The sequence below is a fragment of the Etheostoma cragini genome, chromosome 21, assembly GCF_013103735.1.
Source record: "Etheostoma cragini isolate CJK2018 chromosome 21, CSU_Ecrag_1.0, whole genome shotgun sequence".
NCBI classification, from domain to species: domain Eukaryota; kingdom Metazoa; phylum Chordata; class Actinopteri; order Perciformes; family Percidae; genus Etheostoma; species Etheostoma cragini.
Window position 1 is genome coordinate 8,796,135 of NC_048427.1, and position 23,956 is coordinate 8,820,090.

A 23,956-nucleotide genomic window follows, 5' to 3' on the forward strand; every position below is an offset into this window, starting at 1 on the left:
GTCGGCGAACAACAGTCATGTCGACGTCTGAACTCCGTCAGTATTCCCAAACTCCTGTTTTTTTTTGCGGTGATTTTCATTGCTTCCTTCAGCTTCTTTTGAAACAAAACATTTCTTCTGGCTGCGGCGAGTAGCGACGTGCTGTTGTGACCCGCGCTGAAAATTACGTCATCAAGCGTTGCTATAGTGACGCGCCACGCTGAGGCTTTACTCAATCTGCAATGGAAAACGGAAGTATAATGGGCCGAGGCGAGCCGAGGCGGGCCGAGGCGAGCCGAGGCGAGCTGTTACCAGCAGTGGAAAAACGCCATAAGTAACTTTTTGTACCTTTGAAATAATGTTTCCCAAACCGTTTGAGCGGTTCATCAACTTGTGACAGGGGGAACGACACTTCGGCATTTGCTTTAAGGCTCTCTACCGGCTATAAACGCACTATGCAAGTTTGCCAGATTGGGTAAAAAAAACATTTTGTTATTTTGTTGATCTCTAGTTCCAATGAGACATAATGGGACAATTCCGCTTCCAACCTGTAGGAGCCGCGAAGCGGGAAAGTTACATATAGTTGCTGTAAGGCCAAAAGATAAATTATTGTCATATTTTGTCAGAAAGAATCAACCAATCACAATGCTCACTGTCAAAAGAGCAAAAGCCATTCAGTATTACAAGTGTTTAGTTAAAAGTGCAGAGTGTTTTAGTGGTTATATATGTCAGAAGAGACCAGACAGTTCTTTGAGTCAGTTAACAGGTAAGACAACAGATTGCCTCCCTTAGTCTTCCTCCGCATTTATCTCTGTACTGTATGTTGAGCCTTGACATGCCCACATGGCAGCATTTACACTACTTTAGTCATGGAGCTTTGGTTTGTTCTATGAAGGGTTAAATCCTTGGATTCCGCTTGTGCCATTATTGTTTGAATATCAGTTACAGTTTCTGCCAATTGCTTACACACTAATATCAAAAGTATTACACAATTATCGAAATCTCACACTCAAGGCAGGCAAGTCTAGTATTTTTCATTTTGCAAAGGGTCCGAGGTGTTCTGGTAACTGGGTGTGTGGTTGTGCTAATTGTGTGTAGTGGTCCCTTATTTTCCAAATAGTGCTTAAGCAATCGATACAACCTGTTATCATCATCCTCCATGTTTGTTATTATGTTCTATTTCACATGTGCATGTTCATAAACAAAGAGTGGATGTCGTTTTTAATCCATATATTCCACGCATTGTATCCTTGATTGCATGTCTTCAAACGATCCACATCTACCATATATTTTTTCCCCAGCAACACCAGTTTAGTTTCTCCTCTTCTGCTACAGTAGGAGTAACCACATCCGCCATAGAGGCGTTTTTTGCCTGCAGGGATCCAACCACTGTTAAACTGTTTTAACTTGTCCAGTTATGCGTACCAGGACTAAGCATGACTGTGTTTGACATTTTCCTTCTTCTGAGTCATACCTGGCAAACCTACTATCAACCTTAGTCAGGGATATCTTTTTTTCTCTTCTGTTGTCATGCATTAGTGTTTAGTGCTGAGTCAGGATTTGGGACGCAAATAAACACCCACACACTGAAATATTGAACAGTTGCAACAGGGTCCTGTATCAGCACTTTGTGACAAAGAGACGTGATAGGTTTGTGTCAGTTTGCATGTGTTACATGTCACAAACACAATGTAGTAGCTTTCCCCATGAATCCAGGGTGACATTGTGTATATTATAATCAATTATCACTACAATGTGATTAAGTGCAACCAACCAAAGACACTCTTAGCTATAGCAGAAGAACAGAATTTAAAGCGGGGCAAAATAGCACTAATAAAAGTAACTTTGATGCATGATAAAATCCGGAAAATTCACATCACATCCTATTATGTAATACACCATCACTTCAGAGAGAAGGTATTTCTCATACATTAAAAAAATGACATTCCTTACGCTCTTTGCTGGCAGCACAGTATTAGTTTGCTTAGCTGAATAGGCAGGAACAGGCTGGAGAATTAATTTGATTTGAACTGGATGTGAAAGAGGGGAAAGACGAGTTTAGTGCTGGTATGAGCAGAGGCTGCACAGAATGGAGTGAAACAAGCATAGTTTATCACATATACTGTGAGAGTGATATTCCAGCACAGTAATGCTTAGCTGACACATGGATTTGCATTTTAGCTCCAAGTTTACTAAGTTAATCATATGGTTCAGGTTATTGGAGAAAACAAAGAAGAGTTTTTGTTAATATACAGTATATACAATATAAAAAAATAATGACTTGAATCCACAAGACAAAATAGTGAGGCTTCTTAAGATTGGACTGTATAGACAGACTGGGACAAAAAGCCTTGAAGACAGAGGGACAGACAAGAAGACAGACTAAAACAGAAACACATTTATTCAAGTCTCAGTATTTTGCCCACTTAGTTAGCTTGTACTGTCTGAGACTGAGAAGAAAATTGCTTTAATAGACATAAACGGTGCATAAATGCCATGAGCTTTTTGATATTCTGCAACATACTGTACATACTGCAAAGATACTTGTCAGTTTACTTTTCAGAGACTTGAGACATGAAGTTGGACTTTGCTCTTGCAATAAAGTGAGGATCTGGAGTATCTTGGTACCTATGACAAATAAGATAAATAGCAGTTTTATGATCTTGTACAAATTATAATATTTATCTTGTGCAGTATTTCTGTGGACTGCATTTTTATGGACCTTATCAACTTCTGTTGAACTTTTACGCCCTTTTATAAGCTTTAATCGTGAAGAACAATTACATCTGAAACTTATAGCAATTCAAGTTTGTTTTTTCACATAAGCGACAATTTCACAATAGCTTTAGCCGGCACTACAATGTTGTGGTCTCTTACTGAATTCATATAGAGCTGGTATTACGTAGATTGTTCCAGGCCAGTCCCAGTGAGCGGTCCCAAGAGCTGAATCACAAAACTCATCAAATCCGACTAGGGTTTGCCATCTTGGCAGTCTCTTGTTATTGTCCTCAATTCACCCTGAATTGTTTAAATGTCTGGGAAGAAGATGTGAGAATTTAGTGTTTGGATGGCTTTCCCTGAAATAAGCACACTTATTTCACCCTCCATTAAATTGATCTTGTTTCTGCAGGCATGTCATGGTGTGATTCCAAGGGGGAGATTGGTTATGTAACCGCCCATATGCAAACTATTAGGGCTCAGCCATGTTTAAATGGGGCCGCATATCACAGGGCCCCTCTGGGGTTCTCTCAGGGAAAACCCTCCTCCATCTAAAAACATCCCTGTACCCATGACAACGCAGTCTCTGCCCTCAGAGCTCAGACATCTGACCTGTCCTCCTCGCTGTGGAAATGTTTATGGAACCGAGCAGTTCCACCCAGTGTGTGTGTGTGTGGGTGTGTGTGTGTGTGTGTGGGTGTGTGTGTGTGTGTATGTCTGTGTCTTAAAAGCCATTCATTTTCAACAGTGCAACCTTGACAAATAAATGGAGAAATAAATAATTATGTACGAAAGGAAAAAAAGATTAAATGAAAGTCTGAACAATTGCACATTCCTTTAACGGAAGGCCTGTATGCTCACCAAACTGCAGCGATGCAAAATGAACAAAATATGAAGGTGGACTTATGAATGAGCCAATTTCTTTCCAATGACCCACCCAGGGTTTTCCCCTACATTCGCATGGAACAGCAGGAACACATCTTGCAATGTTCTCTTTACTGTTAGAAAAGTTAAAGATGATCAGAAGAAGTTTTCCAACTAGTATAGCTGTAAATAAGACCGTAGAAACACAGTTAGCTGTCTAAGTTTTTTTCCAGATAAGATGCAAACAAGACAGGAAGTACAGAGGTGTGGAAGATGAATAATTTGCTGCCCCGACTCCATTCATTGTCAGCTAGGGATTCTTTCATAACGGTTATGTATATGACAACCCTCCCAGGGTGCCATATGTTTCAAATGCTAAAAGACTTGTGTTTATTGGGGAGTTTCAGGCGTGTTGGTAGCCTGATTTTGTTACCTTTAGACAGAGCTGTTTCCAGTCCTTATGCTCAGCTCAGCTAAGACAAGGCAGCTTTATTTGTACAGCAACAAGGCAAGTTAAAGTGCTTTACAAAAAGAGTAGTTCAAAACAATTACAAATGTTTGTTAAGGAGAATGTAGAAACAGTTAAAATAAATGAGACAGGTATGAAATATAAGAATACGAATAAAGGTTACAGTGCAAGAAATGAACAAACCTAAAGAAAGGCAGCATGAAAAAGAAAGGTCTTCAGCCTTGATTTAAAAGAACAGAAAGAAAGAAATTTGAATTGCAATTTCTACAGACTTTGTAAATGTAGCTACAGTCAGGGAGGATCTTTGTCCTAAAGTGCTCATATTATACTCATATTCAGGTTCATAATTGTCTTTAGAGGTTATATCAGAAAAGGTTTACAATGTTTACTCTTCAAAAAACACCATATATTTGTTGTAGTGCACACTGCTGCAGCTCCTCTTTTCACCCTGGGTGTTGAGCTCTCAGTTTCAGCTACAGAGTGATGCATCACACTTCTGTTCCATCTTTTGTTGGGAGTCACACATGTGCAGTAGCTAGGTATGGTCAGAAGCAGAGTATGAGGGCATGCCACGCTATCAGCTAGGCGAGCGTTCTAACATGTTACAAAGTGACGTCACGGAAGTAAAGACTGGACTACAATAGAGCTGTTGGGAGCAGTTTTTGAACAGTGTCTTCTGTTGAAGATGGTAAGTCCCTTTGGGGTGGACTTTGGGCCTTTTCACATTGGAAGCCTATTACATTCACAAAAATGATATATAACACAATAAAGGAAAGGGAAAAATGGCAAAAAGCAAAGGATTAGCACTTTAAGATGGACAACACCTGAGTGAGAAACGTCTGTATAAGGAAAGGACAATTTTGATCTAATACATTCGTAAACTGATGCGTCACCTTAATCACACAACTAAGCATTCTGTTTGGAGTGTTTTAAAATAATTCTCTTTATGTAAGCTATTTGAACTGATGGCGACAAAATAGGCTTTGTTTCCAACACAGTGATTGTTTGTAATGAAATGCAGAGCTTGCATGTTAGTGTAGAGTACTGTATGTCTGCGTGCTCTTTCAACCATCTCTGTGTATGTGTTTACTGTTTGCGTGTTTGAGAGGAGCGGATTTGCCAAGGATTTCAACAGTGTTTTGGCATCTGTATGCATTTGACTCAGCTCTGCCAGATGTGTTCTTTTCATCCAGCTGGCTGAGGCCATGTAGTGCTGCCTCATCTGGTTGAAATGCTCTTAAAGCCAGACTGCTCTCTCCACTGTACTGCCTTTTACTTGTTGTTTGGAGCAATAACACGAGAGCACAATGTAGTGCTCCACTGTAAATGCATTTTATATATTTTGAGTTCACTAGGAGGATTGCCTTTGTTAGACAGATAAAAAGGTGAGATCATCCGCGGAAACTGGGAGGTTTGGATGGCTGGCAAGGGCCCGCAGGCTGCATTTAACTCAGAACATTATATGGTATGTGGATGAGAGCTCAAACAATTTGTCGCAATCAGTCGCTTGACAGAACATTTTGAAACTATTTTGATAATCTTTTCACACGTTTTGAAACAAAAATGCCAAACATATCCTAGTTTAAACTTTCTAATAGCAGGATTTGCCACATTCTTTGTCCTATGTGATGTTTACTGAATATCTTTGGGTTGTGGTCTGTTGGTCAGACAACATAAGCAATTTCAAGACGTAACCCTGAGCTTTAAGACATTTTTAATGCTGACATTATACAGACGAAACATATAATCAAAACCAAAAATTCAGCTCTTGTGTGGATTAGACCACCAAGCAAGCAGAACGCCCTAAATAAATCATTTCATTGTGTGTGCATACGGTTACAAATGTGACAAATTATTTAGCACTCACAGAGCATAAAGTTTTATGTTGGTTCAGATCTCAACCACTTTAGCTAATTATTATGCCATGTATTTATTACTGCCGTGGTTCATTGGAAAAAATACACAACAAAAGTCATATCCAAATTGGTTATGTCATTATACTGCAGACGGTCTGTGTGCCACTGACTCTATAAACAGATGGTTGTGTCCACTGTCAGCCGTACAGAGCCTTCTCATTCTCCCCCTCCGCGTCCCCCTCTCGCATGTGCTGAAAGACTAGACGGTCAAAAGAAAAGCAACAGATGTCCCACAGTATTTAATATCCAGAACTATCCACTGGCTGGTCACCTGTTTTGGTGATGTTGTTTTGAGGTGAATGCATTTTAGTGGACTCAGCATTCTGGATGGGAGGACTACACTGCTGCACAGTAAACAATCAGTATCAAAAGACATCAGCTGTCATCCAGCCCACTCTAGAGGCTTCTGTGCATGTGCGTGCGTCTGTGTGTGTGTGTGCGTGTTTTGACATCCATGCACAGGCACGTGCCAGTCTGCCACTCCAGTGTATCTAAATGAATGGCACATCGGTCGTGCATTAGAGGCAGACAGGCAGATAATGAGGCAGCGGCTTTATTGTTGGCATCAGATGACCCTTTTCAATAAAAGGTACAGACGGTCAGCAGATCCCACTTCCTCCACCCTGTACTCACACTAACACAGTGTTTCAGCACTCAGCCTGCTGTACCTGAAGCGACAGAGGCAAACCTGAGATGCTTTACAGCAAAGGGGGACCAGTTAGGTTTAATTATAATTGTGTAGTGCTGAAAGATTCAAAAGAAACTATCTACCGGTAACAACTTTTTCTTACTGATACTGGATTGCAATTATTATAAGTTAAACTACATGTGTTATCTACACAGTCTTTATCAACTTATCATGTCTCTACCTAAGTAGCATCCCCCCCATCCAAGAGTTTTTTGTTTTTTAAACCAGTCAAAAACGTCAACCCCGCGGCCAATAGGAACGCTCTCTCTCTCTCTCTCTCTCTGAAATAACCTGTGATTGGCAAAAGTCTCTTGTGATGCCTAGATTTTCTGAAGCCTGAAAATTGAGCATGCATAAGTCTAGTTTTCTCTCAGACCACTTGGATACAATATGCTGAAAGATATTTATGGAACGTTTGCCTAACAATGCCAAAAATAAAGTGCCTACCTTCCTTTAATTTCTCCTTTTAAGATGTTGCATTCATTGGAAAGAAAAGACCCATATATTTCAACACGGAAACCTTTCTCACTACTACTCATGCAAAATGCTACCAATGTACAGCAGCCCAACTATCACATGCTTACCCTTGATTAAATTGCATCACACTTTATACTAACTCATCAGTTATGTCAACACACAAACGCACATGCAACTTAGTAAAGTGTGATGGAGTTTTAAGGGCCATCATTTCTCAGGTCAGACAGTCTGTGCTTTGTTCCACTGTCAGCTGTCGTGTGTGTGTGTATGTGTGTGTGTGTGTGTGTGTGTGTGTGTTTAGCTGTCTGCCATAATGCTGTTACTTTCTCCAGGACAGTGCCAAGTGGCACACACTAGTCTTAGTAACACTGTCCCATTCACCCTCTCTCCTTAAAAAAATCTTCTCACTACCCTCTGGTCTTGTATTATGTCATCAGTGTTGTTGAAGTGGAACAAGAGGACCCAGTATTAAGGAACTAAATTGAATCACAACAACAACCAAACTATTGTTCCTCCCTGGTGAACACTATTTGAAGATGCAGAATGCTGTCTTGTTTTTTTTCATTCCGTTCTCTGTTGTTAATTTTCTCCGGGGTCAGGAGTACTTTGTTCCAGGATATTCAGTCATAATCAGAGTCCCATTGCTTATCAAGACCTCATAAATCCAAACAGAAGAGACACACCTGTTAATGTCTTGTTATTAAGATGTTGTAGTGTGTGAAATGCCCATTGTACATTTTCCAAGCTTGCCCTGCAGTGGTGGGTAAGCAGTTAACAATGATTATTGATTTCTTCCATTGATGGAAAGACAGTAATATGTACATTTTCAATAAGGTTGAGATATTTCCTCCAGACTCGCCTGCTACTCCTGACGTGATCCCTTTTTTCCAGATTCTCTTTTTTTTCTCCAAATCTAAACAAATGGTGGTCAGCTGGTGCTATTGTGAGTCAGAGTGAGACACTCACACACTCACACACTATTACATGCTCACTATGAGGATAAAATGAGAGGAAGATGAAGACCCTTATTTACAAACTTTTTACAATTTTGGCTAAGTGAAAGTAGTGGTGGTATTTGGATCCAAGAACACCATCACTCTGTTGCAATAATCTGGGGGTGTGTTTAATTTTTTTCTTTTTCTTTTTTTTTGTATTATATATTGTGATTAATGCTTGCTGCTATGTAATATTGTTTGTGCAGTGGAAATGTGTAATCTGCCTACAGGGAGTAGAAGGAATGAGACTTAGCTGGATATAAATTGAAACTAATAACTCATGTATAAGTAGAGCTGGGCCTTATATTGATGTTCAGACATTGAACTAGATTCAATTCAATTCAATTCAATTTTATTTATAGTATCAATTTATAACAAGAGTTATCTCAAGACACTATACAGATAGACCACACTCCAGAATTTACAAGGACCCAACAGTTCTAGTAGTCTCCTCCAGAGCAAGCAACAGTGCGACAGTGGCGAGGAAAAACTTCCTTTTAGGCAGAAACCTCGGTCAGACCCAGGCTCTTGGTAGGCGGTGTCTGATGACCGGTTGGGGTTAGAATGAAGAGTGGCAATAACAAAAATAGAAAAAATTAGTAGTCTGTAGCAGTTCTTTGTAGTAGTTCATGGCATAGCAGGACGCTGTGCGGCATTACAAGGCACAGCAGGACGTAGCAGGGCACTGCAGTGTAGCAGTAGAACATGGCATCACAGAACATGGAGCGGGACCAAGGCGACAGCTCCTACCCTGATTTTGATTGAAAATTGATTGATTCAGATTTTTTAACATTGTGCCACGCCGATCCTAAAGGCAGCAGTGCACCTAAATGACACATTGCATGGTACAAACAAACAAATTACATATGCCAATTTTTAGTATGTATAATATAACAAGACTACGAGTCAACAGCTATGCTGGCAGCTCTGTAAGACAGTTTACAGTGAAACTTTGAGCTTTATGCTAATGTCAGCTACGCTAACATGCTGATTAAGTTTACCGGTGCAATATTTATCATGATCACCATAGTTTTTGTGTAGGAACCATTCATGTTGCTTCTTATGTAACACTGCATCACTTTAGTTACTGCTTTTTGCATTCAATGTAATATTATGTGATGTTTTTTTAAGGGAACTAAATTGATTTAGCATTTAATTGCATTTAATGTGTTAAACTTATACAATATATGAGCTTATCTAACTACGGTACGGGACCGCAGTATGAAAGGTGTTTCCATCAGGCAGCTTGTTTTTTCCATTTCCAGAGCAGGGTGTAAAAGTCACCAAGCACACGGGCCACTGACACAGACAGACCCATAAATAACACTAAGGAGCTTGTCTGGCTGGATGCAGATCTAAGGATTAAGTTGAAGAAAGATGCAGCAGCCCAAAGACTCCTCACAGGTCTTGGCACTGCCATCAGGGGTGCAAAGAGGTTTTCTGGGTGTTGGTTGTGAGCTCAGCTGTGGCAGCAAGTTGGAGTGGACAAGCTGCAGAGTCAAGTGGTGGAAAGTGGGGAATTTGATACATGTACTGTTGATTTTTACCACATTCATTTTCAAGCATTAGTTGACACAAATATGTTTACGCCAAAAGTATGGATGTCACAAACAGTGTTATCAAACCACACAGGGAGATAAACGTAGAGGCTTGATGAAATATATACTGTCTATATAAGATATTCAACATTTTAAATAAAAGACACAAAACAATTCCGAGCAGTGGAGTTGTAAGAAAGTTTTAGAACAATGCCAGTGGCATCCAATAGCAGGGACTGGTTATTTAAATCATGGTTTAATTCATTTTAAATTGATCATAACAACAATCTGCACACTGCCTGTGCAGGCATTTGCTTCTGTAACACACTGAATTACAAGTTCAACCATGCAGTTAAATACAGCATACTGTTTTGTTTCACTGTTGGTCATATTGACCCAAGACAAACTTCTCCATTTTCATAGCTGTAACTATTTTAAATTATTGTCTGTGTGGTTTGAAACCCGTTTGTGCTACGAATGTCTCCATGTATGGTGTGACTTTCTGTCATGCTCATGCTGCAGGCTTTTTATTCATGGCACAACATTTTCTAGAAGAATCCTTCCTCAGTGTACAAGGTTAAAGAGTAAGACTGTATTTGCTCGACCTGAAACGCTGAGAAGAAATCCTGTACAATCACACAAATATGTTCTGTTTGTGTGAGCAACGTTCTGTTTTTTGTGATTGGCTATCAAAAGAACAACACAGTCTTGTTCTGATTCAAAGGGTCTGTTTTAGGACGGTGGTTTAACAAACTCTTTAAAGAGTTTAACCCTGATGTCTGAGATGGGAAACTGGGTTTTCAGTTCCAGAATCGCTAATTCGAGTTGGTTTAATCAACACAGGGTAAGTTCACTCAGAGTTAAGCGCGTGCACCATCACAATAAAAAAGGCAGCATGAATGGAGCCATGATACTATGATTCACCATGGTAACAACGACAAACAAACTGGTTGGTGGAAATACACAGCAGCACTAATCTTTTATTTCAACGGGTTTTACACATACAGTACATTTTTAATGTCTCTTACTGGTTTGTGTCCAGGGAACTCTACAAAAATGATTAAAACACATTTTAGAGCAAGTCACACTTTTCTGATGGCACTTTGCTACAGTGTTTTTACTACTATGCTCCAATGTTGTAAAGAAAACTGACATTTGAGAGAAATTAAAGGTTTATTTATCCCAAATAGGTTAGGTTAAAAGCTTAGTTACCATAGTAACTGACTCTGAGGTTAAGTTACTTCTCTTTCTGAAACAGATCCCTCTCTCAGGTTTGATTAACCTCCCTTTCTGAAGCAAAACCCAGAGTTTCCCTCATCCCAGGGTTAACAAACTCAGTTTTCACTAAACCTGCTTTCTGAAACGGACCCCGGGAGAGATATCTTTATTTACTTTTAGCCTGCCAAACACACAAGTTCAGGCATTCTGTCCAGACCTTTGCATTTCTAAAACGCATATCTGTTTACAGGAACTACTTTTAAAAATTCAGACACAACAGATGCAACTATGAGATCATTATCGCTCACTGGTTCATGGAGACCATTCCTTAAAGATGGGTGAAATGTGATTCACCTGTGTGCATGTCAGGACTTTTGCCTTGGTGACCAGGCAGCTACTGTACCATTTGAACTAAAGAAAAACAAAGACGAGTTACAGCGTGCCTTGTGATTTTCACCCTGTTCTATCCCACAGAGAAAGGACACTATTAGGAAGCCAATATTCTTACTTATTCTAACTTAAGGTTGGTTAAATAACAACTTAAAATGACATAAACATTAACAAAAACAACTTGGCTGATGTTTAATTTACTAAATGCGTACACAGCATGTTTGTGCTCATTGCCTGCTGTTTTTTTTCCCACCTTTACTTGCACACCTGCCTTTGGCTTGCATTAGTTAATGCCTCGGCACACACACACACACACACACACCTGTAAACACTGGGCATCTGCTACCTTTATCTACCGCCTTAAACACATGCAGACCAACCTGACCTACACTCTCCCCAGAGACAGCAGTACTGAACTGGGCTAAGGTCCTGTTCCTCTCCCCCCTTGGCTCCGTCAGCCCACTAAACAGAGACCCCTTTGACTATGGCAAACCACAGCCCTCTACTCTCATTTCCCGACTCTTTCAGTGTGTCCATCTCCACCTGTGGTTAGTCTGACTTCAGATAATAACACATAAGGGCTGATAGAATACTCATTGAATGCAATTGTTACGTTGTTTTGTGTGTGTTCACTCATTGTGTTGCTAATTGAAGTAGTCAGCCACTGAGCACATATTTAAGTGATATGTAACTAAAAGGGATGAAAGCAGTTGGTTTATAGAGCTTTGCTTCACACACATGAAGTACTTTCATCTTATATGGAAATTTTGATTTTTGCATTATCTTGTTTTTGTTGGGGGATTTAAAACATGATTGGAGGAGCTGGATGCTCATTTTGCAAGTGTAGGAGTTGGTAATGGACATTACATTCCTAATGGATTTGAACTACTCATTGTAATGAAACACCTTTTAAATGCAGAATTGATATTTTTATTGCATTTTACAAAAACAATAGTCACATACAGTAGTTAGAAATGCTTGACTTGCGTGTGAGTTATAAAATATCCACTGTGAAGTGGAAATTACATCTGCCAGTCCCGTAGATTAGAGCTATAGTTACTGTACATCCATAACCCTCTTCATAAGAAAGCAGAGAAACTAGAGAAGGGACAGAAGAGTGTTAAGGAATGTCCTTCAGCCTTCTTAAGTACAGCTTTCTGTTTTGCTTTTCTGTCTCCTTTTTATCGCAGCCAGGTTTCTCACGCTCTCACTCTTCGTCTAATTTGGTGTTGTTTCACTAAACCTCAATCTCACTGTGAGGCATTCTATGGCCAGGATTTTGAAGAGCACCAGTGTGCCTCTTTTAGAAAATAGAACAAATTCCCTCATGAAAAAGTCGTCTGCATCTTGACATTGTCTTATTCATTTTTTGCGCGTTTAGCATGTTGTTGTTAATCTTATACATACAGTGTGTGTGTGTGTGTATATACATATTTACTAGTCCCCATTCTGTGATTTTTTTTTTTTTTAATATAAAACAGTGTAAGAATAATCTTAATCCCTCTGTCTTACTCCTTTTGTTCACCCCTTTAGGTTATGAGTGATGGAAGCAGGATCGGTGGTGCGAGCTGTGTTTGAGTTTCTCCCCAGCGTCTCAGAAGAGCTGCCACTCTTCACCGGGGATGTCATTGAGGTGCTTAATGTCGTGGATGAGTTCTGGTTGCTGGGTAACAAAGATGGCGTCACAGGTAAAGTGTCAGGGGTCATTATAACTTTAAATGAATCTGTATGGTTGAATATTACGCTGTTTACCAAAAATAACTTTAGACTAATAGAAAAACTACACAGAGAAACACACTGTAGCTTACTGATTATTAAAACATGTCCTATGGGAAACGGTAGGTGACTCATTGCTCTTTCATTTTAGCATTGAAGTGTACATGTGCAATGCTTCTAAGGAAGTCAATGTGGGCTGAACGCTCCTGACAAAACACAGATGATATCAATAGATTTATGATAGGACTTGCCTGGAAACACTTCTGGCTTCCTTTTTTTCTATACAATGTTTTATTTATTTCTAACATAAGTTAGGGATTGTATTACTAAGTAGTACTTGAATTTGTCCTGATATTGTTTTTTGGACACAAGTAAATATTTTCAGATAGATTTCTATAGCAAACTACATTAAAAAAAGTAGCCTAATTAGTCTAATCTTTAAAAACAAATTGTATAATTCCTCAAGGTAATTTGTTTTCATGTTAATATAATGAAATTGTTTATAATTACTCTTTCTCCCTATGCTGATACTATCTGCAAATTAAGAAGTTAGGATGAAGATACTACATCCAGATCACATGTTTGTTAACTTATCTAAATATTAGACACATCTGAATTCAGGAAGTTACAATTGAGTCATTGTCTTGAGAAAAGAGTATTATTAAGTATAGTAGTAGTAGTAAAGTATCAGGCACATGTAGAGGATGGTTTTCATTGTGTTTACTGTGGTCATTCAATTATGTTCCTCCCTCTGCCCCTCTGTCTTCAGGTCAGTTTCCCACCACCTTTGTGGAAGAGATTACCATCCCCAGCACCAAGCCTGGGGACAGACTCTATGTTTGCATCAATGATTTCAGCTCAGCAGAGCCAGGCAACCTGTCCCTAAAGAGAGGTACGGACATACTGTATGGTATACAGACAATGATGACTTTTAGAATAAACCTAAAGTATGAATCACTCCTTGTCTTTATGATTCCTAGTCATAAAACATGAATACTTTTATCAGAGCACACATAGGTTTTGTTATCTGTTATTTGTAAGTACTGTAGATGTTCTGCACAGGATCCTGGATACTTCTGAGTAGTACTACTGTTAACTCTAATGGGTCATGTTTTCTCACTTAGCTTAACACTACTATGCTAACGTTGATGTCTCTGTGCTCAGGTAAACTGTTTGTTTTGTGTTGCAGTGTAGTTGTGTTGTGTTGTGTTGGACATTGTGACCTGTTGTCCCCACTGCCACAAACTGTGACCCACACACTTGAATGTTGCCAGAAATAAAAATCAAACAGTGTTTTTCATGCTCTGTTCAATTTTAGAAGTACCAGGTATTGTCCTAATAACTGTACAACAAAATGAACCAGAACTAGAAACAAATTAGCGTAGGATCAAACTTGTGACGTCACTCTGGCGTGATGCCTGGTTGAACTTCTATAGATAATAGGAAAATGTCACTTTGTGGAAGGAATTTCTAAAGAACAGCTGCCACGACGTAGAGTAAAGTTTAAAGAAACCATACACATTGAGTCTCATATTCACAGTCAGCTACAGATACATGTTTGAAATGATTGATTAAGGCCGTTAAAGTAGCGTTGATTATTATAAGGAAATACTATTCTTCTATCCCAAAACTAAATTCAGTTATTTTATTTCTCATTTTCTGTCAGTCACTTGAGCTCTTCACTCTTCACTGTCAGGTTCCACCTGTTTAGAAATGTAATAACTTCATTTAGATAAAGAAATATATGACTTTTCAAAGCAAGGACATGTCTTTTTTTTCCATTTTTTCTGAGAACTTGGAGATAATGAACCTGTTCTTGGTTATGGCAATTTATTGCTGCACCAGTTTGTTCGTACAGTATGGGATGATAAACACTTCTCTACAAATTGGGAAAAGGGGACATGTGGGGATTTTTTACTGTAATTCCATTTGCAGGTTGTTCTGTTCTCTTAAGCAAAACATGAAGCCCTCTCTACAGGGTTAAAAATATAAAACATACCTGGTTGCCATCGTTACAGTAACACATAACACAATAAAAAACACAACCTACACATTTACTTACCATAACCCCCCACTAGATGTCCCCAGATGCCAAACTAAAATCTACATAGACTGTCTCCAGCTCCAACTTTTTCTTTTTTTTGTCACATTCCTAAATTGTCTCATATGATAACATACACTGTTTTTTCTTCCTCGGATTTTTCACAACAAGCTCAGGCATACAAACACCGATCTTTGCAGAGATCCTTTACATTGGTAACACTTTTCACTTCATGTCATTAGAAGGTCTAGCGGAAATCGTAGTCATAGTAGTGGTTGAAGTAATGGAAAGACATTGAAATTTTGTATCGAAAGCATGTTTAAAATGCAATGGGAACTTTGCTCTTCAATAGCCCCACTATGTGTAATAACTAAACAACAATTTATTCAGTTTTATCATATATACTGTACATATTTCTTATATTATTTAGACTTTTATTCTGATGTGACCTATGCCCAAATTTACTCAACAAAATAATTCCAGTATATTTCTGTATTGTCATACATAACAGTTCCTGGATCATAGGAAACAAAGGAAACTGTTTTTACGAGCCATCTTTAAATATTCATTTCCGGTACGATTTTTTCAATGTCCCTATTGACACAACCTCCCATTGTGTCAGTTCCAGACACAATGGGAGGTGGAGCCGCAGGTCTTTGGAATGTGGCCCTCCTGACTTCTGGCTGACCAGTCAACATTCCCATAATCCCTGATTCTCCATGAATTAGCAGCAGTGCTGACCCTAGTGCAGGTATTAGGAATGCAATAATAAAGGTAATCTGAGATGTCTTGACATGACCAGAGGTACCCGAATGCAGACAAAAATGTCACAAATGTCAAGAAAAAATAAATCAACTATCAAGCTCTCTGCCAGGCACGCCCATTGGCTTCCCCACAAACAGCACCTATTAGGCATGTCTTTTGTATAATGAATTGACCAAAAGGTAGAATTAGGGAATCAAAGGAATATGAACAATATACATATATTTTAGATTGATTAGAGCAACCATCGGGGCAGCCTGCGTCTGCGGTCATGGCCTTTACAGTATATACTGAGGCTTACCCCTTTTTTCTACTGGGCAACCTTCAAGTCGATGCTTGGTATTCCACCAGCCGCACTGGGGCGAGTCCCAGCAGTGTGTGATATGTGCCAGCTCTATTTCCACGCGAGCCACGGGCTGTTCGGACAGCCGGGCAGGAAGTGAAACAGCGAGACTATCCAGTCAATTCACCGTTTATGTCTCATTTACAACACCGTGGATGACGAGAGATTCATCTTGGAGGTGGAAAAACATAGTAGACACCACAGATCTTTTTTTTTAAGGACAATGCCAAAAAAGAGAAGGCATGGAGTTTAACTGTAGGAGTGATTGGAGTGGATAGTAGATACTAGATTAATAAACGTGATTACTCTGTAAAGTACTTAAGTAATTTAAACTTATAAAAACCGTGAGTCGGGCAGGCAAGATGCTCTACTTCTGAGACGCTCTGCTTCTGCAACACTTTCGGTGTACTATGGCGCGTGGAGGAGGACGGAAGAAATCCGCGGGGCAGCTCGAACGCAACCCAGATGCGCCCGGTGGAGAATCAGAGTTACCCAGTCTGTGCATCTCTCTCAGTGCTTACAACTCCCCTTATGTGCGTTTTGCTAAAAAGGCAAAATAAATATATTTAAAATAATAATATAAAACCTGGAAACAAGACCTGGTGGAACTTAGCAATTCAAAATAAAAAGTCAAACCTTTATTTAGCATTGAACTATGACTTAAAACAGTTTCCTCTGACATGATTCACATCATTAAAATTAGTGTTAACTGTGATCCACTTTATTCTATGTCTTTGTAGGTGATGTGGTAGTTGGAGAGGCGGGAGGGTCCATGGACCTCGGAGAAACCTGGCAGCGTGGTTGTAATGCCTGGGCCGTTCGTGGTCTCTTCCCCACATCATGTGTGAAGGAGCTGACTCTCTCAGGTCGCTCTAGGCAGCTGTCTGAGCGCTCAGCTCAGGCCCAGGCTTTAGAGCTCCCACCTTACGCTCTGGGCCAGGCCCGGGCCCTCATGAGCCTCCATGCGCAGCTCAATGAGGAGCTAGACTTCCGCGAGGGTGACTTGATCATTATCACTGGCCTGCCCGAGCCGGGCTGGTTTCAGGGGGAGCTGGATGGGCGCAGGGGGATCTTTCCAGAGGGGTTTGTTGAGCTCCAGGGATCTCTTCGATCTCCTCAGGAGCCCGCAGACTACCAGTATTTGGACAATGATTCCGAAAGATTTTGCTACGAGGACCCTTACGATCTAGGAGAGAGGACAGAGGAGGAAGGTGTGAAAGAAGGAGAGGTATTTATAAGAGAGGAAGAGGAGCAGAAGGAATCTACATTAGAAAAAGAGGAAGAGGAGGAGGAGGACGGTGTCTATGTTTTGGCACTGTATGACTTTCGGGCCATGGAACCAGGCGAGTTGGACTTTGATACGGGGGATCGCATACGTCTTATAAGTACTTTGGAAGATGGTTGGCTGGAGGGGAAGCTGCGAGGGCAACATGGTATTTTTCCTCATCGTTTTGTCAAAATGGAGAACGATGGGCAGAAAACAGATGAAACTGTTGTTGTTGAACCAGAAGACAAGGAAAATAGCTGTACTTCTGAATACAGCTCAGGTCATTTATGTCCCGATGCGTCAGGGAATGATCCTGAATGGAGAACATATGAGGATCATACAGTGTGGGACCTGGACTACTTTGAGAGGACTGAAGAGCAGAGGTGGCAGAGTGAAAACAAAAGCATTGGAGCTCAAAGTAGCAACAGAGGACAGAGGGGTGAATGTAGCAAGCCTGACTCTCAGCCACGTAGACCTCTCACACCAGCACAGAGAGGGCCTGAGAGACCTAAATCAACTCCTCCAGCCAGGCCCAGACTCCCATCACAGCCTAGCCTGTCTGCACGTAGCCATAGGCATCATAGCCCATCTGCTGGCGCAAATCGGTCTAGATATACTAATGGTAACACTCAATCCTTACAGTCCAAACTAACTCATAGCCTAACCCTCCCTAGCTCTCAGTCTGGTTGGTCTAAAAACAGTAGATACCAACAGAGGCCACCAGAGGATGGTGCCACCACCAGTAATACAAGTCACAGTCTTGGCCAGGCGTTATTTAACCTTGCTGAGGACCATAGGCAGAATAAGCTAACTCGCCATGCTAGTGTCAGTGACGCCGATATGATGGGCAGCGCTGAGACACGGCAACGCTCCCAGCAGACGGTGCGCGGCTCCAATGGTATAATGCCAACATCCATCACCTTAGATGCCCTGGTAACCTCAGCCGGTGACCTGGAGGCCAAGCTATCTGAGCAGCTTTTTGAATTTGAGAAAAGTTTGACTTCTTCATATAGTGATAATAACATGAGCTCTGGTGCTCCTGGGGACATGCTTTTGGTAGGTGACCTGAACCAGCAATCCCGTATCTCTCGCCACTTTTCTATTATGGACTACGGAGATGAAAGCGATATCATGCGAGGCTCCTCGCATTCACCAGTGTCCCACCATTTGCAGTCGAACTCTGCCTCTTCCTCACTAGAGAGACGCAGGACCCTTCGCCCTCCCCCTCCTCGTCCTAGAGTCCTTCGTCCCCCAGCCCCAGCTGCATACAAACCAGCTCGCCCTGCTCCACGTCCCCCTCCACGTTGCCCGAGACAAAATACAGCTCCGCCAACCATTTTCTACACCCCAGACGAATCAGCTATAAACCTCCTCGACCAAATGACAGAAGCGCAGGCTGAGTTAGGTGACCTTGCGGACGCCCGGGAACATGAAATCCAGTGCCAGCTGGAAGCCGAGAAAGAGCTGGAGAGAGAGATTGAGTTAGAGAGACAGAGAGACAAGGAAGAGGAGGAAAAGTACCAGCTGCTGCTACGGCTCCGAGAGGTGGAGCATGACATGGAGGCATATGCACACACAGCGGAGGAACTCAGGACCATGTTGGAGGAGGAGGAGGATGAGACAGCCCGCATGCAAGCCATGGAGAATCTGGAGTTCTGCAACTATACGCTGGAGACACTGGCCCTGGAACAGCAGCAGCTACAAGGTAAGACTGTTGGGCAGTGGAGTGGGAGAAGTGTTTTTGTGCATCCTTAACTGGGGATGTTGCAATTTATGGTTTATGGCCTAGAACTACTGGGTGCTCTGAGAATGGGAGTTTCAGACTAATAAAGTAAATGTAATATCTTAGGGTTTTCAACTCTTAGCCCAACAAAACAAGACATTTGAAGACATCAGTTTTGATTCTGAGAAATTGTGGGGGACATTTTTGGGCACTGAAGTGGATGTTTTTACATTGGAAGTCAGTAAGCTACTACAGCCAAAAGGATTAGTTGGAAACAATACAAAAGAGAAGACAAATAAGTAGAATGTCTTTTAATTGATGTCATAGTTTACTTCTGAGGCCTTGTTGCCTGCAGGTTAGTAATACCAAGTCACGGAAGACAAAATCTAATAAAGCAGGAATCTAAAAATGAGCCATCAATGCTTACCAGATTTCATTTGTGACTTGTTATCCCAACACACACACACACACGCACAGACACACACACACAGACACACACACACACACACACACACACAGTTTATTTGAATTGCACTGTAACCTATGCAAACAAGACATCCCTATTTACTGTGCACAATGATCAGAAGAAGGAAGACTGTGTATTTAAATTAGGGTTATCATGTGTGTGTTGCGTGTGTGTGTGTGTGTGCGTATGCGCATACACGCACACACGCGCACGTATTGAGGAAATTGTCTTGTCTCACTACAAAGCTAATTTAGAAGAGTATAGTGAATGTGGCAGAATCAGCATGTTGCTGCAGAGTTTAGGTGGTTCTGTTTGAGTTTAATTTAGTTTCTAAGTATTAATAGTTAACTACTTATACACCATTAGTTGTAGAGCCGAAGCTAATTGGCTCAGATTTGTTTTTGCCATCTCATACTATCTGGGTGTACAGTTCTTTCTCTGGTAGCCTAACACTTTTTCACATAGGTATGAGACGCATTCCTCCACATAGGGAAAGGTTAAGCAATGCACGTGGGCCTCTGTCTCTTTCTCCAATCTCTCTCTTTCTCTCTTTTACCCCCTCTGTGTCTATCCAAATGTCCTACCTCTTTCACCTTCTTCAAAAGGAGTGAAGAGAGTGAACACATTAGGTGTGGTTTTGGGGATTTTTGCTGTAGTGGAGACCATGGCCCACTCTAGAGCACGACCTACAGTGTGGTTATGGCGAGCTGTGACATGGCCTGTGGCACACCTCACCACACTGTTTGGACGTGCTCGGGATGCCAACAGAGTTACAGGTAGGCATGAACTCCAGATGGTGTTTATCAGTCAGTGTTGTGTGGACAGAGCATTGTTGCAGTTTTTCAGCATAACTTTCTCATAGCCACAGCTGCACAAGTGCTTGCTACAGCAGCAGCTCTTTACTTACTGACTGTCAGTGAGTCAGCACAGCAGTTGGGGGTTTGCCTTGCTTAGGGGCACTGAGAGTAGTTGAGACAATTTCAAATTGACATTTCTTGTATGGTTTCAACTTCTTATAAGGGAAGCAGGGAAGAAATATTAATATATTTATGACTGTGTGGGACATGACCTGTTGTCGTTTATTATTAATGGAAAAATTCCCTGAACTGTATTATCGAGCTTTGCTCTGATTTGTCAAAGCAAAGGCTCTGGCTTAACCACCTCTGGGTATATCTATCTGTAAAGTACAGGGACGTCTATTTGTCTGTCTGTTATTCGCACATCTCTCGAACAGTTAATCCGATGGATTTTAAATTTGACAGATGTCTTGCTACAGGTATGAGTGAGTGCTGTGCCAAGTTTAAAGTTTGGATTCGAAATAATCGTTAAAATATATCGTTAAATATCGGTAAAAGAAGCACACATTACTCTAGCTGCTGGCCACTCCCCATATCACCCTGAGGACCAGAGAGAGAGCAGCGGAGCTTTGGCAGCTAAAATGTGACATATACTTCAGACCCACAAAAATGTGCAAAGTACCACTATTTTGGACTGTCTTTGTCTTTGAATAAACAAATGACAATTCCCAAATTTAAGGGTGTTTTAGAATCCTACACATGCAAAGCAAAACCAGCTACAGACAACGGGAAGACAGGGCATGAACCCACTTATAGGCAGGCTACCAGTCACTGTTTTTATGTTACATTGTTGCAAATATCACATGACGATGCATCATTCCACAAAATGGTTTGTCTTCTGTATCATGAAGTTATTCAGTCCATTATGCTCCAGGAACATCTACATGTCAGTGTGTTTGTTAAAACACTCATAACATTACTGTCTGCAAAATACCCCCGCGAATCAAAACCATACTTCAACGTTAACCGTCAAGCTTCTAAGCCTGATAGGAAAGGAACACAAAGTTTGTTATCGATAATAAAGATGAGACAAGACAGGACCCCACACGCACGCACGCACGCACGCACACAGAGTCCGAAGCCCGGCTGGATGTCTCTGAACTCGGTCTGTTTCTGGTGGTTGATTAACGCAGATGTGCTGATTAGCTCTCATAACGGGCCGGATAGATAGCACACTGTCATGAGTCCATGAGTCAAATGTCCGATTACGCCACATTTTAATTGCGATATTTAGTGATTATGTTCTGAATCTGTCACGTTCTCTGTAAGTCAATAGTAGACTATACAGTGGAGTTGGCATCCTTCTGTAAGTAATAGAGCCCAACCGATAATGGATTTTTAAAGCTGATATGATACAAATATTTGGTTATTTCAAAATCCGATATTCCAATAGATTGGTCTATATATATATATATATATATATATATATATATATATATTTAAACCCAGAAACGCGCAACAAAACAAACAAATTTCAAGTTGTTTTGTCACAACAGAACAGAGGAACATCAAAATATATTAATGTTCGGATAAATAAAATGTAAAAAAATACAAACTTAAGATATGAAACGTAAAGTCCTTTGAACAAAAACACAATAAAAAAAAAAAAACTGTTGCCAACAGGGACGCTGTAGAATGCCCTCTGGTGGATGAACCATGCAACGTCAACACTCGTAACATGGTTGACCATCCGTTTTTATTTTATTTTTATGATTTTATTTGTGATGATTCTGATAAAAAAATATATTTAAAAAAATATATATTTAAAAAAATTTTTTTTTTAATCTGCTATTATAAATGCCGATACCAATAGTTTGAGAAATGCCTAATATTGGCCGATATTAATGGCCCGCCGATATATTGGTCGGGCTCTAATAAGTAATTGTGGGGTACAATGGTTCTGGAGAAAGCTATACACAGTAATACAACAGGCCAAGCTATTGGCCCTTTCCAAACAGGCACATTTTTAAACGAGCAGTGTACTGGTTGGTCCATTGTTGGCAATGATGCAATTCATTGAGCATGACTTCTTTGTCATGGCAACATTGGATTCATACAAAAATATATTTTTTAATCAATGTAATGAATTAACTTGATTTTGAAGTATTTAATTTGTTGGGTTAACCAAATATGATACGTTGCTTTTCAGCAGAGTCCCTGTCACAAACACACACACACACAAATCTCATTCCTTTACAAGCTTCTAGTCTAATCACTGCCAACAGCCTGATTCCTTTGTAATGTTAACGTGTCTCATTTTATACTGTAATCCAGTTTCAGCTCTATTTAATTAGTATAGAATTAATGCTAGTAAAACGTTTCTCAATGCTTGTCAATCGAAAACTGATCGAATCCATCACAGTCAAGGCTATTGTTCCCCTACTCTAAACTCATCTTGCTAAAGTAATCTAATTACTACCGGATGTTTTCCAGTCTATTCTAATTAAACACTTTTCCTTTAATCTTGTTTGTCCTTGTACCAGTACACTAATAATCAGAAAATGCCTGTGTTTGTTTGTTTCTATTCAGGCTGTATTCAAATGACTCAATCATTCTCCAATGCTTTTCAATAGATGATCATAAAGATCATCTATTGAAAAGCATTCATTGACATAAAGTCAATGAATGTTTCAGCCTGAGGGTAGGAACTCGACCTGGCTACAGGTGCCCTGTGTCATGCAACCCCATTGTTTCTATTCACTTATTACACTACAGGAATTTCACACTAATAAAATCAAATATTCAATCTTTGTTTTTCCTTTGATATTTGCAACACTGTTTGATGGGTAAAAGGACTAAGAAAGTGAATTGATTTTTGAGAGCTGAGTTTCAGCACTTTGAAGGGAAAAACAGCCAAGAGCACTACCACAGCAGAATATTTGATATGGTAATTATCAACACATTACTCAGACACAAAAGCTTATAGTAGGATTTGTTAATAGGAGATTACGTTTCCCCTTTAACACTTGGCTCACAGGAAGGTGTGTGCACATCAAACGTAGGATGTTTGTTGTTCGTCCTACTGCCACGTTGTTCCGTGCTTTTGCAGGGTGTGTTCCTGAGTGTAATGCTTGAAAGACAATGGCAGCTTGTTGTTACAAGGCAGGGAGTAACTTTGACATTAAGCTCTGCCTGCACTTCACTGTGGAGAGGCCAGTTCAAAGTCCTCATAGAAGCTCAAAGAGGCGCGATACTAAAGCTCCAAACAAAAAGAATCAATCATGTCTTTTCATTTTACTGTTTTTTTTTTAGTAGTTTTCTTTACATTTGAGAGAGAATAAAATAATAAGAATAACTTAGATTTATCTGGTGTTTTTCGTGAAATCCAAAGTCGTTTTACACAAGTACAAAGGGACAAAAAGAAAATAGTAGGCCAACACAAACATGGACTGAAAAGAAATAAAAACTGGTCTCTAAATGAAAGGGGGGCATCATTTCATGTGGCTACTGACTTGCAACCACGTCTCGTATTGTAAAGGTAATTTATCTATCATGATGAGAATAACAATACTTTTTTAGACCATCAGTG

At 40.3% G+C, this 23,956-nt stretch overlaps 1 protein-coding gene across 4 annotated transcripts in view; it reads left to right on the top strand.

The window, feature by feature from the left end:
• dnmbp (dynamin binding protein) overlaps positions 1–23,956 on the top strand; it is a 50,085-nt gene that overhangs the window by 1,589 nt on the left and 24,540 nt on the right. For 3 of the 4 annotated variants that reach the window (XM_034860209.1, XM_034860211.1, XM_034860212.1), the window contains exons 2-4: positions 12,786–12,940; positions 13,738–13,860; positions 16,855–19,086. In XM_034860209.1, coding sequence (XP_034716100.1) covers positions 12,796–12,940; positions 13,738–13,860; positions 16,855–19,086 — 2,500 coding nt within the window. In that variant the 5' untranslated portion in view covers positions 12,786–12,795. Of the gene's footprint in view, positions 1–12,785; positions 12,941–13,737; positions 13,861–14,092; positions 14,133–15,180; positions 15,225–16,854; positions 19,087–23,956 lie in introns of those variants that run through there. The other variant, XM_034860213.1, reaches the window with a different exon arrangement.